This window comes from Syngnathus scovelli, chromosome 9, assembly GCF_024217435.2.
Source record: "Syngnathus scovelli strain Florida chromosome 9, RoL_Ssco_1.2, whole genome shotgun sequence".
Taxonomy (NCBI): domain Eukaryota; kingdom Metazoa; phylum Chordata; class Actinopteri; order Syngnathiformes; family Syngnathidae; genus Syngnathus; species Syngnathus scovelli.
The window spans coordinates 6,602,976-6,622,120 of record NC_090855.1 but is presented as its reverse complement, the minus strand read 5'-3'; the positions used below and the strand labels follow the sequence as shown (position 1 = coordinate 6,622,120).

Genomic DNA, 19,145 nt, shown 5'->3' with positions numbered 1-19,145 from the left:
GGTCATCATTTTATTGCAAGCTGAAGTAAATGTGGAAGACAAAGTCACACTCTCCATTATTGTTGCTACTAACTGCTACATGAAGAACAGCCCCATGGAGGCTTCTCAGAAAACATAATAATGAATTTATGATGATTCACATCGGACTGCTAATTCCAAATTCCGAGCACCCTCACAATTTGATACTTTGAATGAAAGTACGGTACAAACAGCATCTATTATGTGTGCACTAAGCACAAAAGAAAGTATGTGTGACTGCACCCATCATTATGGCTAAACACTGGTTGCAGGCAGCCATAACCTCCCGAGGCCAAGTTGAAACGCCTCTTCGAGGGAATTTTAGCTTTCAGTGTGATCGCACAAAATTGATTCACCTGGCAAGAAGCAAAAAGAGCTACTTGGTATATTAGTAAGCTGAAAGAAGTCAAGGCATTTTTTTTTCTTAGCAATATGTTCTATGCAGTCTACACACAATTATTTTTATTATTATTCGGTTTGTGAAATGTGAATTAAGTGATAAATATATGTAACCTGTTAGCATATTGACCGTGTTACCTGCTGTCGCTTTTCGAATTCCAGTTTAATGGGGGATTTGATGCAGTTGCAGGTGTCCTGATAAGTCTGTTTGAGTGCCAACTCCATAAGGTGCTTATGGTATGCCCCTGCCATGTTCCCACACATGAAAATGATGATATTGGCCAAAATCTGAAAAATCAGGACATAAGCAAATGTCAGTGTTCTTTAACATTGTGTTATCAGTAGTTTGTGGTTTATTTAGATTTTATCAGATAATGTCAGGAAAGTATTTTTTTTTCTCTCACTTGTATACTACCAGTTCAAATTTATCATACTGTTGTATAAGTACATTTTTCAACATTTGAGATTTCCTGTTAAATGCCAGTGGTGGTTTTAAAATGACTCATCATACTGTAGCCATAAAAAGTTTTACTGTATCACCATTATCATAGAATGTATGGAAAATCTGATTCATTGTTTTATAAATGCTATGGACATCAATCAGGCATTGTAAGGTTTTGCTTTCTTCAATGAGAGAAGATAAATCATAGTCTTAAATAGGCCTTCGCAATAAAATTTAACGAGCATTGCAAAGTTACGATGGCAGTGTTGTAGTTCATGTCTCTAAACACAACCTGGTGGGATTTTCGAGAACATAATAGCTGACCTTAGTGAGACAGGTTGTTCATACTGAGCTGCTACGCCCGATCTGAAATCTTTAACACTTTAACGTTAATTTAAAAAAAGTGTCATTCTCTATAAACCCAAACTGTGAACCTCTGTGCTAATATTTGTGGGAGAAGAAGGAATGTCACAAAAATCTAAGGGTTTTAATTTTGCACTAGTAGGACAAGCTGGTAAAAAAAAAAAAAAAAAAAACATTTGGCGTTTTTGGGACAGTTCAAGATTATCTCAATCTGCTTAGTATAAATTTAGTTGACCTGCAAAATGAAAATGTGCAATGTATCACTCCAACTACAGATCGAAAATATTGCTTTTTAAAAACAGGATAGGAGCAAAACATTAAAATACAAGAATCTTTTTGCCGATATTTTCACACCTGCTATTTTGTATTGTCGATATGTGACTTTAAGCGTTACCTGCCATACGACTGGTTCCAAATGAGCAGCTGTAGTGGACAGACATACACTCAACACAGCAGTGTGCGAGGCAGAGGTGAGAACACTGGCGATGATGGCATCCCGCATGGAGAATGGCAGCATCGTGTAAACCACAAAAACAATAAACAAAAAGAACGACACCTGTGGAGAGAAATGTTTTTATTAAGTAATCAACCGTGTCATACTGACCTGATGTGAAAACATTATTAATGTGCTTAAAGCCATTAAAGAAATTTCAAGCAGGCATTTGGGGGTAAAACCGTTACTGTCATTTTGAATATATTTTTAAAAGCACTCCCCTGGCCACAGCACAGTTGCTTTACGCTAGACTTGGGCTGGGTACCAAAATAGGGCTTTCTGTCTACTATAACCACAGTCACGAAAAATGTCAGCTCAGGCCATTTCATGAGCTCTTATCGGAGACGGATTCCTTCAGGATTTGTTTTTCTCTCCTGGGGTTTAAGTTGATCTTGACCGATACATAGGGGGGCTGAGAAAATAATGTAGAATTATAATCCCAAATAAAGTGATGGGGGCTTAACAGGGGCTACACAGAATTCTGATGGCACTGATGGCACTATAACGCCCCCCCCCCCTCCCCCCCCAACCCCCTTAAGCCTTGGTGTAGTGCCATCCCTGTCTTTTAGATATGCTGATATAACTCCATACACAGCTCATGGTGTTCCATGGGAGGCCACTGTGCTTTTGCATAATTCACTTACTCATAATAGAATTTAGACAAGCTTACAATAGTTTAATTACTAGTCTCAGGGTAGACATAAATGCAAAGGCTTGAACATCATATGTGGAACAATAAAAAAAATTCTTGGGCAAAATTTTAAAAAGCGCCACAACGTGGCATCAAAAAAGAAAACAGTTAGGTGATTCATGCTGTGCACAAGTTGGCCCATATAAACATCAGTAGCTCTGATAGCTTACCTAACCTCCCTTGACTCGCTGGAGAAAACAGGACAGTCAGCACTTTTACCCCAAACCTGGCACCTCTAATGTAGCATGGCAAGTGCTTTGCAGTTTTACATTACGGGAGCTCCCATCACACACATTGCACTACTCTTTAATCCCCCCCTCCTGGCGCACGGGTGAGGAAGCTCATCTGATGGTGAGCATGAGAGAAAGAGGTCAGTGTTCTCTTGGGCTGCAGAGATGTGCCAAGTAACCTTTCGTTGGTTAGGGGCAGCCAGATTGGTAGAGGGTGGAAAAGCAGACAAATTGGAAATGAAACAAATAGCATATACTGTACATATGTCACGTTTCTAACTAACCTAAGTACACATTTATCCATTCAATTTTTATACTGTTTATTCTCGGGGCTGTGGGTGAGCTGGAGCCAACACTCTGGAATTTTCACCTGCCAGTCGCAGGCTATGTAACACTAACCAAACATTTATTTTCACAATTTAAAAAAAAAAAAAAATAATCCACAGTATAGCAGCACCATAAAAAGTTATATAAAGGGGGTTTACTGTGATTTACTGTGCATTGAACAGGGGGGAAAAAAGTTTACATCGGAACGTGTTAGCATGTTACGCATGCAAAAGTTACTCTTATTCTTGATCATTCCCATTTTTGCCGCAAACTGACTGTTTTTCTTCACTGCATAGGGAACAATTTCAAAGTGCCTCAAAAGAAAACAATCTTACTGTAACCAAGGTAACAAAAACCTTCCAATCATAAATGGTTTGTTAAAGCTGCAGTAAATGAGGTTCCTGGTAGGTTTCTTTTTTTCTTCTTCAATGTACTTATTCTATCTTGACCATGACATTGGGTCTTGGAAATAAATTTAGCTTCTAACACCACAAAAAGAATGGATAGCAAATGGATTCACCCGCAGGATGATGCTCTTGTCAAGCTGAATATTTAACCATTACATGAACAGTGCCATGACAACGACAAGAAAAACCACAGAATCCACATTGACGTAGGTGAACAAACTCGCAATGAAAGAGTCCAGAAAAAACTTGTCACTTGAACCGCTTTGATTCTCAGACAAGATCTCTAATCAAGAATAGAACAATTTTCATAGAATGGAAAATTTGTGCGATACAGATGTGGAGAAAAGCAGAGAGAAACACTTAACAAGGGTTGTGAATTTAAGGTTAAAAGCAAGAAATCATGTGATCAGTAGTAGGAGGAGGAGGACACAGTGCTTCTTTCTGTCATCTTGATACTAGGTCAACATTGCCCTAAATTAGTTGAGTGACCGGCTGTGGTGTTTTGGCAGAGAGGCAAATGTTTTTCTCATATCATTTAGGCAGAAAAGCTTGAAATCCCTGAGCGGAAATATATATTCATTGCAAATGGGTGTTAAGTAAAAGCAAAAAGACAAAAAAGACAAAAGATTTGTAACAACTAATTACCTAAAAGAAAAAACGTTGAACATATGGACGGTGGTTTCGATGTCTGAACAATGAATGCATTAACTCACTTTACATTTCATGGAAAGTCTAATACTATTGCTTCCAATTATCATCCGCCTCAACAGCATAAGTATGTCAATAATTTGCTTCATGTGGAATACTTGTTATCCTAAATGCACCCTCTGATATCCATTGCCCCTAACTGGATCAAGGAACTGGTAGTTAATGGAAGGGATGTCAGGATAAAGATACCCGCCTATGTTTCCTTCATACCAAGACTCCATGCGATAACAAAATTGTGAGAATTTTCCTTCAGTGTGGCTAAAGCAAGCACAAAAGAACCTTCTCACAGACAATTATGTTAAGGCTTTTCCAAGATCTAGGCAACAGTGCTGCTACCAGCTCATGAATCAAATCCTCCCTAATACCACAGTGGGTTCATAAAACAAATTATGGAGATGGGGTGTCCGATTGCATCGAGCTTTTAGTCTGTCTGGGATCTGCTTAAAGGCTTGATTTGCAATGCAAGCATCTCCAACATGCTCTGTTATTTCACCCCACCCAAAAAGATACTTTAATCGGATACTAAACACATTACATTAAAATACACATTATAGAGGTTCTCAGTTTGCATCTTGTCTAATCAGACTGGCCTCTACAACTACATAGGCGCTATTTATGCAGCACTTGCACCTGCATGTTGCTTAAGGCAGTTAAGTGCGCGCGCACGCACGCACGCACGCACGCACGCACGCACGCACGCACGCACACACACACGTACACGTACACACACACACGTGCAACTACGTACATAGGCTCTATTTATGCAGCACTTGCACCTGCATGGTGCTTCCGGAGGTTAAGCCCGCGCACACGCACATGCACACACACACACACACGCACACGCGCACACACACACGCACACACACACACACATTTCCACATTCAAGGGAAAGATAACCACGTGCAGCACAAATCATCTCAGTGCTGATTAAAAAAGTCAAAAGTGATTAAAAAAGAACATGATCTTGATTTTTCTATCATCATAACTTGCATCATCTCACCACCACAAATTGCAATCTTTCAGAGCCCTGATCTCTCAAAGTCAATGAGTTGACTCATTGCTATTGATAACTCAAGTCAAGTATTTTTGAGGAGGTCACTATTTCCAAAGCCCAATAAAAGAAGCATTGGTGTGGTGTATAACGAGTCTGAAGGCAAGTGATTGCCAAGATTTTAGTTTTTTTTTTTTAAATAAACTGCAAATTTTGACTTTTAAAAAAAAAAAGCTGTAAGTTTTACATTTACAGGCATTTAGCTACACACATTGCATAATGGATTGATTGAAGGGGTCAAGTGAGTTACAAAGGTCACATAATACTGATGGTGATCCACACAGCACAGGTCATTGGTAAATTTCCATCATTTACATGCAAACGAGGGATGCAAAATTTCAATAGAAACAAAATCTGTCGGGCGCCAGTGGACTCATCCTTGCTTCTTCCTCCCCTACAGCTTAGCACCTCTTTATCAGTTCTAACCTTATTTCCTACCGGCCCATGATTGTATCGGAGGTATGAGGCACCACTGCATTTGTTTCCTTCATAAACGTAATGTTTGCTTTATGAGTGCATGTATGTATATTGACGGAAGCATGTATAGCACTACAAGAAAATTGGATGAGACTTGATACCCAGGCAGACTCTGATTGCGTTAATTCAGCACTGCCAAAGTAATACGGTGCCCTTAAAGCCTCTATGCCACTGAGTCGTGAGCAATTATGAATGTTATTGAAGGCAGTGCATGTTGCGTTCTCGTCAGGGTTCATTGAAGGTTGCAAATTTTCAAAGTTCAGAGTTATGCTCACAATGCTAGCAGAAGACAAAACGAATATGTTTGGAATTATACACGTTCTTGCATGAGGGACAGGGAGGATGATAGATGGCAAACAGATGAGGCAAGGCACAGATATTTCTCAGTGAGGGGCAGAAGCTGGACCACACAGATAAGCCCTTCTCCCTAGCATTTACAAACAGAGGGGGCTTTGTGGGGACTGGATAAGCGTTCAATTGATTTCAGGTTGGGAAATGGAGACTGAAATGTATACAAACCAAACCTGGCATACTGAGAATAAGAAATGCAACTTTGAGCCTCCTGTTTATCAACCTAAATAACACTGTTTTTTTTTTACAACAGACCATGTCTGTGATAAATTGTATTTTTGAAATATGAAAATGTCAGCGTTTCATAAACACTGGTGCGTGCCTGTGGTGCTGTGCAAATGTACTTGGGCACATTTTGGAGACTGTGTTTGGAAAACTAAACGTTAAGCACAAGGTGGTAAGTAATGAGTGCATTCGTTTCCATCTTTCAAGATGCTCAAAAGTAAGAAAATACATGTAATGAGGGTGTAATGGATGTCAAGTCAGGAGTGTGAGTCAACAAGCCAATCTGGCCAGATACATGTTAATTAACGTGGATGCTGCAGTCGGAGTGCACTAATGGCATAATGGGCTGATATTTTCAGTGAGTGGGAGAAGGATGAATAGAATGACGTGCAGATCGATGCACCTTAAAATTCTGCTTTGTGCCAAATGAGTCCACGTTGGGCATTTGTATTCATAGGCACTGGTGAATGTTACTTGTACTGCTGAAAGTCTTTTGTACTGCAAACACATCATTCAATGTTCGCTGGAAGTTTTATCAATACAACATCACTTATTGTGGAGATGGAGGCAACTGTTTATGTGCCTTCTCTAAAAAATACTCCAGGCGGACACTGAGCACTTCGCTTATATGTACTAACCACCTATTACCCCATTCGGCTAACCACGTGTTACATAATGCCAACAAAGTGAGCTCATATGTTTATTTCACTTTCAGTCACAAGTCATGCAAAAACAATGTCAAGCAGTATCAAATATCTGCAAGCTATCGGTCAGAATTCCAACTCAAAATCTGATTTCGGTCATCAACGGTTGTCAATTTAGATTGCAAAGACATAAATTATCTAATCACACAGGACCGGAATCTGACTACACAAAAGTGCTCAAATGTTCAAGATGTCCTTTCTATGGCTTAAGCATCTATGAGGGGGCTAAGGCAAACAATGAATGGGGAAGAGGAGCATTACAAATAGTAAAGGAAGTTAGTACTGAAATACTGCGATAGGCGATTAAGTGAGACGTAGGCTCACTTTTCTCAAAGCTCTTCACAAAAGGGCTTTTGGCAAGCAAGACTTCTCCCGGCAGGGCTTTCAAAAGAATTCAAGTTTAAGGCACTTCTGTGCTGGCCTCATTTTCAAACCCGAAAGCTATGTTTAGTTATTTATACTGTCTATGAATAAATCACAGAATGCCTCACATACGTTTACACAAGAGGTAAATTGACCAAAAAATATCTTTCTCGGGCTTACCTGGTCCCATGGACAGACGATTCCACCGGAAAACATAAAGAGGTAACCCATTGTGACCAAGCAGGCCCAGATGACAAGGGAGAACACCCGAAGAAGCTTCTTGAAAATAGATTCAATGCAGACCAAAACAAATACAGCCAGGAAGATAGCCAACGCTGTGGGCACAGTGATCACAAAGGCCACATGGTCCTCAACGTTCTGGAATGACAAGAGTTAGAAAACAAAATCAATGGTGATTTTGCATAAGGAGCAAGAGCTGCAACAGGATTTTCTTAGAATTTTTAGAAATTTACAACCGTTAGCTTGGATCAAATGCAAGGCAAGTAAACGTAAAAGGTAAGTACAGCACATTCCTTTTCGTTATTAGATAGCAGCACATAGACTTTGGCTAAAGTTGACTTGCGACTGTGCCTTGGTGTGTTTTCATGCAGGATGATGAGCTATGACAAAATATTCACACCTTGATGTATAACAGTATGTATCAGACACAGAAGGTTAAGAAAGAAGAATATTGATGTCAATGAAAATTCTAAAAATCTTAAGGACATTTTTCTCAAGCGAGGCATCAAGAAAATAACACTTAAGAAATGCAGAAATTGACACATTTCAAGGGGACACGAGACAGCCAGCTTGCTAAGCCTCTTTTCTTGATTCCCACTTCAATTTTCCGACTAAATGAACAACCAGAGGGGGGTGTGAGTCACCCTCTGAGGCACCAAATAGCCCATCAAGGAATAGAAAAAGCGTTTCAGTACTTTAATCTGATTTGCTAAATGTAATCTATGTCAACTAATAACATGAAATAAAACACCATTGACTTTAATCTCTGAACACAATCTTTCCAAAATGTGGATACAAAATAAGTTTGATTTATGAAGGTCAAACAAGGTTAAATGAGTACTTGCACTAAAATACATTAACACCCATATTAAACAAATTACATGTCCATATGGTAATTATGTTTAAAAAAAAAAGTAAGATTTTACCATGACAAATTACTTGCGTTGCTTTTTCTTTTATTTTCACACAATTGGAAGGACATGGTTGTGGTCCGCATAATGAGCATGCATGTGCTCTAAATTGAATGTATCAGACTTTTTTTTAATGCTCATACATAACTGAACACTAATTTACATATGCTGTAAATCAAACATGGACTTCTTTGATGAAACTTTTTTAAAAGAGGGCATCTTAAATAAGAACAGAAGTTGAACATATGCTACTGTACATCCATTATGGATTTGAGGCTGCTTTTCTGTTCCTGAGCTACACTTAAGATTTGAAGGTGCTTATAAAAATTGCAGGACCTTTTGTTTCAATGTGACAGTAACAAGGATGTGAATGTAAAGTGACAATGCTTAGTGAAGAAGGTCATATAGTCTTCTTCGGGAGTCTGACACCAGGGGAGAACAAATTAAAGGATATTGATCATTAGCTCAATATGTCACATGGCTACTGTTGCATTTGTATGTAGAGACACACTGGTCGAAGAAACAATATTGGCTCTCTCCAGGCTGGGTGTCGATCCCTACTTTTCTCTTTGGAAGGATATTCATTTTGCTGACATCTCAGATAGATGGTGTGATCTGTAATGAGTCATCACTTATGAAGTTGAGGCAATATTTAATTCAGAATGGAACCAACATTTTGTGGCAAAAGCCCGTCATTCCTGACTTGCGTGGGTGAGTCTGTGTCTCCGACAAACTGATTGTTATGGCACAGTATAGATTGGAGATGCATCAAGCAGAGTGACAATTTGAGAGCAAAAAGTCAATCTAAACCTTACGCCTGTTCAGACCATCTCTAAATACTCACCCAAGGTTGACCGATAGTCGAATGTGATTTTGTTGAATTTGCTCGGGGTACGGGCGACCAATACTTGTCATTTAAGAAGAATTGAATGAGATGCTCGGAATAGCGGCAATTTAAACACTCCCACAGTGTCGCAGCCGACCCACTTGCTGATCTGCCACTCCATGAAATGACCATAAATGGTCTGCACTGGACTTACTTGCTTCACGAAAAGAGTGTCCTGAGTGTACTATGTATTGTATCAACATTTGAATTAATCAATTACATTTTAATTTTATTACTTGTGCTCAACAGTTTTACATGCGTCATCTATGAAGACTATTATTTACAGATTCTGTTCAACGGTAGAGGTTCCACTTTTGAATTAATATTTTACATGTTCTCATCACAAATACTTTCATCTCTTTAATCCGACATTTATTGCACGGCATTTAGATTTTTCCTTCACTACCCCCAGCCCCATCTTCCCTGTCTTTCCTCATGTAAGCAGGCAACGCAGTGGGACAGGAGAAGATGTGTGTGGTTGTGAAGAGAGTCGGTCTCGCTCAGAGCCGAGCTCCGAAACAGAACAGGATTTAGGTCAGTCGGCTCACAGGAAGGGGGGGGGGGGTGGCATCAGGATACAAATGAAAGAGAGACAGAAATATGAGGAGGTTAAAGATGACAGAAGCACAAAATGCACAGATATAGAGGAGGAAGGAGAATGAAATGAGGGTGGAGCTAAAGGTCACGCCAATCTCGCACCGAGCCAGAGCAAAAAGGCAGGATGTGGGGCAGGAAGGCTAGAGATGCTTGTTGTTTTTAGAATGTCTTTGTTGTTTATTTATTTAACAATTTTCAGTTATGCAATTTCTTTGTTACAATTCAAACTTCAGACTCTGCTTAATTTACAAAACTCGTAGCTTTTTAACAGTGGGTTCATATGTAGTGCTAGCAGCGTCAGACACATTACTCACCACACCAATTGTGGCTCAAGTGCTGAGTCAGACACGTCCCCCAGATGAATATGTCATCATGGGCAAAACCACAAGTCTTATTACAAATGTCTGAAAAAATGTTGTTAAAAAGCATTCAGCCATCATTAAAACATGTCAGCAAAATATTGTCTGACTTGATGTTTTTGCCTGTTTTCATCAATAGGCAATTTGCTGACTAAACACACATAGTAATAGATTCGATGCATATCATCAGCAATGGAAGTTGCTGAGGTCAACATGTGTTTGCATATGGCAAACCATGCAAATCATTTCCCCATACTTGATTTAGAGTTTGGATAATGTTTGGTATGTTTAGATTATTATGCAAATCTGCAGTTCTCAGTGACATTGCTGTGAGGCTCTTTTGCTGTATTAGAATAATCCCTCCATCAAAGCAGAATCATCAGGCAGACTAGGAGAGGTTCTCAATTGGTGAAATATGGTAGACGATGAGATTATGCTTCCATAATCCCCTCAAGATTTTTTCATTTTTTTGCCTTGTTAAAACTCATTGGTTATCTGTTGAATAGAATTTCTTCAGTGCAAGACAGAAAAAGTCAAAATCCAAGAGACAAACATTTACCCAAACGATTTAAACTTTTTATACTTTAAAAAAGTGGTGTTCTTTGTTTTGGTGTTTTATTTTGTAACATCTATTAATGTAATGTAGATAAAATGTCTCTGACAACTTCTCAATTTTGGTCCATTCACCAGAATTTTATATTCAGTAAAAACAGACGAAATACTTGATCGTTTTAGACTTTGTACTGTGCCCCATTTTTATTTCCCAGAGGGTCTTTGCTTCTTCACTGCATTGAATTTGTCAGCCTTTCCAAGCGGAGATAACCGTGTCAAAATATTGAGAGCTAGAAAGCACCACTGCCTTTCTGTAGTTCGGTCAACCGTGAGCTCAAACAATAACCAAGCCCCTCACTTTTATCCAACCCTCTCTTCACATTAGTGCTGCTGTGTAGATGACAAGCATGATGGGATGTGTGTATGTGTTACCCGGTGTGTATAGGAGCAATATAGAGTGTGTTTTGTTTTTTTGGACTTGTGTGTCCGTTTTGGTAACCTTTATGTTGAGCTTACTGTTTGTTTGTTTTTTAATTGTCTGTGAACCCACACGTGAAGATTCTCCCATTGACACAGTTTAACCTTTGTGGGAATACCCCAAATCAACATCATCATCATCTCAGCAACATTTAAAGTGTAGATGTTTCTTACTCTGCATGTTTGATAACATTTGCATAACACATGCATGAATGTAGAACTTACCAGTCCTGATGCAAAGAACACGGTCAGCAGAGCCAAGCAAGCTCCCATCACTATGAGCAGCAGAAACACAATCAATGGATGCTGCTGGCTCATACAGTAGTATGACTCGTACAACCAGTCCCGGGATCTGTTCGTCCTCTCCTGACCGCTCTTTTCCCCCTCACCAGACTCCCCAGCCCGGTCCAGGAGGTAGCGCTTCCTCCTTATTGCCTCTTGCCACATGGATCTTGGTGCCGAAAAGGGTGAAGTGTCAGGGACGTCTGAGGTAATAGTTTCCACTTCAGATGTAGAACAGTTGCTGTGTTCTACTTTTCTCCTGCTGATGCTCCTTCTGGGGATCCTGATGTGGGTGCTCCTAATGTCCTGTGGAACCTGGGGGACCTGGCTACCCTCCCTTCTTAATTCCTTCAGGGCGATACAAGTGAAAGGTGGCTCTGAGTCAGAGGCGCTGGGCGCTGGCCGAAGAGGTGGCAAGAACGCGCCAAGGTTTGAGCGCAGCATCCTCCTCCGCCTCCTCCTTCTGCCAACATGTTGGAGCGGGAAGTGAAGGGACAGCCGCGACTGAGTGCTGTTTAGAGTCAGAGGGAGAAAGTGGGAGGGAAGTGAAGGGGAAGGGGAGGGGGAGAGAACCTAATGGGGGAGGGTAGGAAGAAGAATAAGGTATACCAGCAGAAAGCATGGAAGCTAAAGAAAAAAAGAACATGATGGTTACCTCGGTCAAACTTGCCAATTTAGTCTCCTCGTCATCAGATTCCAATTCAAGTTTTCAAAGGGGTGAGACATGGTCCAAGGAAGAGCACATTCACCTCTTGCAATCAACTGGATTCATTTCCTTGGTTTGAATTCTCCACACCTGATACATCTGCAAGAATAAGATACTGTATACAGTTCTGTCACGGTAAAAGTCGAGGGGACAATTGATGATGTGGTAGAATGTGGTTGAAATTTCCAATATTTACGGCAGTCTATGCTCTAATTTGTAAGTTTAGAGAATAATATAATAAAAAAGACCACGTTTCATTTTGCTAAAGATGCATGTGTAGCCATTTCTTTATTTCATAATTGATTAATTTTGGAATAAGAATATGACTTGGTCCAAAATTTCCAACAATGCATGCAACTTAATCCCAAGACTGAATGGGGCATTGCGCAATTGTTTGCCATTGTGTTTGTTTGAACTGGATAATTGAAAATCTATTTTATATAGGTGAGTATGGAGGAATAGGGCAACCAAGAATTTAAAAACATTGACATTGAAAATGGATCGATGGACACATATTTTGTTAATGAATTAAAAGTAATAGTCTCAAATATAGGTAATATTCATTCGAAAAGTATTGCGACTTTGTTTCTTTAAATAATCTACAATATCTCAAACCTGATGCCAAATGTATGAAGCCAGCTGTCCTAACTGAAGCAGACACATGAATAAACCTCCCATCGGTGTTTGAAAGTGAACGAAAACTACTGATGTAATAGCACTCTCAAACAGACGACTCAAATTTTTACTGAGCGTCCAAGCCATATAAAGACCGCAATAAGACCACTCAACAAATACAAAACTGCTGGGTTAAAAATTGCCCCGATGCAGGTAGTTGGGCCTATTAAAAATTGAGTCATTTGGTTTTATAACCATTTCATATGATTTGTGAATTAAAAACAAACTAGTTCATAAATTAGGTCCATTTATGTTCTGGACCACATTGTCAGTATAATTATTTCAAACTTCCAATTTTACAGCTTTTGACCTAAAGTCATTTTTCCAAGAGTATTTTGAAAGACATGATTATGAGTTGATATTGGAGATGTTGCACTTGTGGCCAGATGTAAAAATTATATTCTAAGCATGTTGTGGTGTCCTCCTCATCCTTTCTCAACTTCCTCTGGTGGCCATTTTTCTCACCTTTGTTCCATCATCGCTTGTTTTTTCCTTTGCTTCATAGTTCATTTACACATTTTCCCAAGGCTCTCACTATAGCATCTCACCTTGACAATTATTTTCTAATAACCCAGTTTTCTCTAACCACTATCTTGTATCTTTCTTTCTCTTTCCTGTTCGGTGTATTAATATGCATAAAAAAACAAAACATGCATACTGCATAAGGTAATCTACAGTTGTCGAAAAATTGTAATTGAAATTACCATTTGAATGGTAACAGTTCAATCTCTGCTGTGGTTAAAAAGAAATGAATAAAAATTAGCAACTATTGTCGGAGAAATGCGAGTCTGCTTCCTGGCAACTGTCAAGGTGTCCTTGAGATGGACACCATTCAGACCCCACCAGCTCAAGAGGCGCAGTACTGTTTGCACGCCTTTTTTTTCTCGTCTCAATTCTCCTTGCATGCCTGCATGTGTGTGATTCGGTTCTATATGTGTGGTGTGCAAGACAAAATATATGAATCGCAAAATATATGCTGAATTTCCTCTTCAGCAATTAAAGTCACTATAACCATGAAAACTATCCGTTCTATTACCTTATCGTGATGGTGGGGTTTGTGTCCCACTGATCACAGAAGTTATGTTTCCCGGATCTCGATCAATTTCACCAAAATTGCATCACACTACCTCCACCAATACTTAGAAAGTGATCTACTTCCAGCCATTAAATGTCTAGTAAGCCAGGCACATGTCAAAAGAAACCATCCTCGGTATGTCGGAATGCTCAGCATGGCGCCAAATTGCCTAAAAAATGCATCAAGGCTTGCGTTGACACAAGAAGGAAGAGATGATGCTTCAGCGTTTAAAACAAATAAATAAAAAATTGCATAATCAATATGGGTTCGGATCATGTATTCTTTATGAAGTTATTGTTTTAAATGCAGTAACGGACACATTAGGAGTATCTACACGTACACATACAAGTATCAGCATCACCAATACTTGCATGAATGTATTGCTTTAAATGGATATCAGATTGGAAAGGATTCAGGGATCGGACATCACAACATGGAACATTGCCTGTGTGATGTTGGACAGCAACCTGACCAACATCCAGTACAATACAATAAAGAACTTAACTTGACTCTTTTTTTGTGGACAAGGACATTGATTTCTCTAACCATGTTTGTGCACTGAAGCGTGCTCTCCTAGTTTACTACTCAATAAAACTTTAATTTAAGGGCTGCACGAAGCACATTGATTCACTCAGTTAGCTGTCACCTATGCGCTCCCCCAGAATTACCATCTTTGTCCAACCTAAGCTTGGGTAAAGTTTTTAAAACTCTGATTTGGTGTCCTGCGTTTACTGTATTGTATAGTTCCACTTGAATTCAATGACAGGACAAAGACTCTGTTTTATAAAACACAAATGAGGAATAATGAATCAATGCACAGGCACTTTTTAGTAGGTGCTTAAAGCAAATATTAAATTACAACACTGCCAGCTGTCGATAATAGAAAGGTCTCACAGTGTGATTGTTGACTGTGGAATTGAATTCATTTTTAAAATATAATGGGGTCCTTTCCCCTTCAATTCTCGGGTGACAGGAACAGTGACAGAAATAGACTACAAGGAAGGCAAAGAGCTCGCCTTCATTCACACATGAAGACAAGCGGTAATGAAGCGAATGGAAGATATTGACCTGTCAGGGGTTAAGTAAAGGTCAAGAAAACAAACACAGCTTCCCTCATTTGGGCATTTTAAGCACAAGCGCAAATGCATCTATGCACCTTTGCAATAGTAACTTGTATTGATTTACCAATATACTGCTTTAATTTGTCAAAAGCATTGAATCACTGCTCTTAAAAATAATAATTTTGATGTATTTATGGTGGTTGTAAACAAAATAGGTACTTTCCTTAAAATAAAACCTTTAAGGTGTGCATGTTTTACTTTAGACATCATCAAATCTGTTCATCTTGACATAAGACATGTTTTATTAGGTATTTTGTTGTTATTCTGTACTAAATGTGACCTGACTGCACACCTATTCTTATGTAGTGCCTATTGGGGGCAACTATTCCAATGACGTGGCACCTCTGTTTGCATCAATTGGTATACAGCGCAATTGTGAGGTCGTTATTATTACTAGGGCCATTTTTAGCACTACGGCATGTAAGCTATGCCAACACCCCCATTTCCCTGGATGCCACAATTTATCGAAAAGCTCAGTGTCGTTATTACTCCTCAAGCAAGAAAGTGAGGCCTGTCTGCCACCAGAGAGGATCCTCAGACGCCTGTTAGCTTGTGATAGCTGATGGCCCTGCAACTACCTGGCGGGGTATATTCCAGTCGAATTCTTCAAGCAGATGTATTTTTGCAAATTAAATATACAGTATAAGGGCTTAAAAAAATATGCAGTCACACCAGTGTATAAATGCTGCTCAATTATTTTATGCACTGACTGACCTTTACCAAAGGAATGGAAAGGTTAAAGGTTTTCAGAATGAAAGGATCTTACCTTAACTTAGGATCTTATCATTTCATTTAGACAACTACCTTTACTCTACACAATCATCATAAATTGTAATTTGTAATTGTGAGATTAAAAAGCATGATGGTGTAAAATAAAGGCGTCTTGGGGGCTGTATTTCACTTTGACAACTGGGATAAACATAGCCCGCAGGGTTGAGATACTGGATGGAAGAGTGACAGGTAAATTGATGTTGGATGATTAATCTTCCTGGGCAAAGATTTAGATCCCCATCGAACATCACTGCAAAGTTTTCATGACAGCAGTGACTTACTTTTAATTGCTTAATTCTCCAACTGGGCTTTGTTCACGACCAGAAAGCGTATGAGAAGATAAAATGATGCAAAGCGGCATCAAAGGGCTCTTTTGATGCATAAGGAATTTTTATGAAAGATTCATTCGAACGTCAATGGCTGATGTCACAATGTATTGGGTGTGATGTAATGAGGACATCTTGCACGTATTTTGTGTATTGTTACAGCAGCAATGGCATCAAACCACTTTTTTCTGGCAAAAGTGTTGCTAAAATAGCAAAGTAGTACACCTACCCATGCATGCAGTCATAATGACTCATAAATATTCTTTGGAGCAAGTTTAAAGACAAATCATATTTTAGGCATCAGTAAAATAATTACTTTTAGAAATTCTGTAATGGATGATTATGTCATACTAGGCTCATTCCTGGAATTGTTTATAATCTATAAAACATATGTCATTTTAGTGGCGACCAAACGCTCAGTGAGTGCTATTAATTCGTGTCGAGCAGACTGGATGTTCCTTTTGTTTAACGGCACTTATGTGAATAGTGTCCTCCCAAAGCGCACTGATAAGAGTGATGGATGGCACAAAGAGATTAAGGCATTGTGCTTTAGCCCGGATGTGAGTTTACTTAATGTAAGCAATTATTTGTATGCACCTTACCCTGATTAGAGCCTTCATGGATGATCTGATGGTTACAGCAACATCAGTGATGGAATGTCGCTTGCATCTTTAAGGTCTGGAGGAGCTCATTGCATGGGTGAGAAAGTGGCCAAATCCAAATCTCTTGTCTCGAGGAAGGTAGGGGACAGGCATCGCATCCATGTTGTTCTTATCGCATCAGTCTCTGAGAAGCCTGTGAAGACCCTGGAGAAGATGGAACAGCAGTTATTAGGTCAACCTAGGAGGACTTTAAGACCTGGTTGTCAGCAGTGGACATGTCAGCACTTCTAGGACTAGACATGCATTTATCAGCACGGAATCTTGCTGAGACCACTGCTGATACGTATATGAGATTCCTATATCCACGGTTGAGGTCTTGGAGCGAAACATCAGTCAGTTCTTCTTGGAATGGCCACAGCAGCATGGCCTTGTATGGCCATGTCAACCAGATTTTAAATGTTCTCTTATAAGGTATGTCTGTGAGTGCTACTCAAAGATTCGTCTGGATATTGTTGTCAGAACCACGCAACCACACAATCCAAGAGAAAATGAAAACATCATGAGGCCACGAGAAGCTTTGTTACATTCGAACAAGAATAAACGATTCAGCTGCCAGGGTTATGTAAGTAATTAAAAATAAAGTGTCCATCAATGCTGCTGTCCTGTTCAATCAATTTGTGTTTTTTTTAAAGAGAGAACATCATACAGTACATGCTGTGAAATAGTGGAATAGATGTAAGATCCAACAACAAGCAGATTTATTTTGTTGCTTGTTGAAGGCCATGCCTCAAAGCTGTGTCTCATCATGCAATGTTTGTAAACACACTTATTAAATTAATTATCTTTGAGTGGCAGATAGATTTGCTTAAGTGCTTCCATCTATAAAGCCAGCAGAGGGAAAAAAGCAAATATGGAAGCAGTAATACAAAACTAGGTTTACACCACTCAGATTTAAATGTTCGAAGTAAAATGGTAAAGACAAATGTTTTACAATGCTTAGGATTCTATTGTATCTATAGTTCATTAGTGATGTTACTACAGGACCTGGGCAGAGATCGTTATTATCCAAGGTAAAATATAAAGACTATAAAGAATCAACAGAAAAATCTAATTGTAAATGGTTAAGTAGACTACTGTAGTCATATAATGGGGACTCTGTGGAGCAGGGCTGCCCCATTAAGTAGATCTTGAGCTACCAGCAGCTCGCAAAGAGTCAGTGGCTCTCATGGCATTAACTCAATCACTGCCGGCACTCCCACTTTGTATACTATTGACATAGCTGTGTGTCATCGGCAGTAAAAGAGTAAAAATAGATCATGAAAAATATATATATACTGTTTATAGCATGTGATATAACGTATGGAAAAGAAAACCAATACATGTCTGACTTGCGTATGAGTGGTTTGTACACTTTTGTGCACACAACATCCCATGGTGGCTTCAAGTCATAAATAGCTTCCTGATAGAAATGCTTTGAAAGCACAACAAATATAGCTGGGCCTTTGATCACAAACACTCACTGGGAGAACAAGATCGACAGCACAACCCAAGGAAATCCAGTTGACATTTCTTTTTGACAAACAGAATTAGGTTTGAGCTCGTTGAGAACAGAGGTGTAAAATAAACATTCCACATCATGAGAAACAAAAAATGAAACCAAACATACAGAGACGGGGAGAGAGCGAGAGCTCACATTAACTTCTTTGTCACAGTCGGAAATGTATAGAGTGCCCAAGCTGGCCAGTGTCATTTGCCTTAATGATCAACCACGACTTCCCCTACAACAGGCAATGGTGGTCCATTGATCTTTAATGTAACTATTTATCCACTTAACTCCAGAAAAAGTTAGAAAAGGAAACCACTAGCTTGAAAGCGGGCGATCAGAGCTCAAGTCAACAACCAACGTCTCTCTGCCCACATTATAAATGTCCTGCAAAATTTTCAAAAATGTTAATAAATGTACCTGTAATCTGTTTATATATTTTTTTTCTATAAATGAAAGCTTACTTATATTTCATGTAGTGTTATTCCCCAAGACTGTCTCATGGTAAAGGTTTCCTAATTTGAATGTAGTGAAGCTTTTGTAAATTCAATTAGAATTTCCCAAAACAGCAAAGTACAGTATGTTAGCTAATGTGGGCCTGTAGAGTTAAATATGTCCAGTGTGTATGTCATCTTTTATCATCCATCCAACCGTCACTTATCTGAAGAGGGCCAAATACAACATGCATACATTCCATTTGTTGTTTTAAAATTGATCAGCAGAGATTACATTTTCTTGTTCAACGGTTACCATTTAAAAGTAATTGGCCACA

The 19,145-nt window shown here is 39.2% G+C and overlaps 1 protein-coding gene across 2 annotated transcripts in view; it reads right to left on the bottom strand.

Annotated features, from left to right (window-relative positions):
- adcy2a (adenylate cyclase 2a) overlaps positions 1-11,998 on the bottom strand; it is a 76,603-nt gene extending 64,605 nt beyond the window's left edge. For both annotated transcript variants that reach the window (XM_068651772.1, XM_049729281.2), the window contains exons 1-4: positions 11,498-11,998; positions 7,431-7,628; positions 1,617-1,778; positions 556-705 (exon numbers count right to left, since the gene is read on the bottom strand). In XM_068651772.1, the coding sequence (XP_068507873.1) occupies positions 556-705; positions 1,617-1,778; positions 7,431-7,628; positions 11,498-11,998 (1,011 nt within the window). The remainder of the gene's footprint in view (positions 1-555; positions 706-1,616; positions 1,779-7,430; positions 7,629-11,497) is intronic.
- Positions 11,999-19,145: the final 7,147 nt, after the last annotated feature.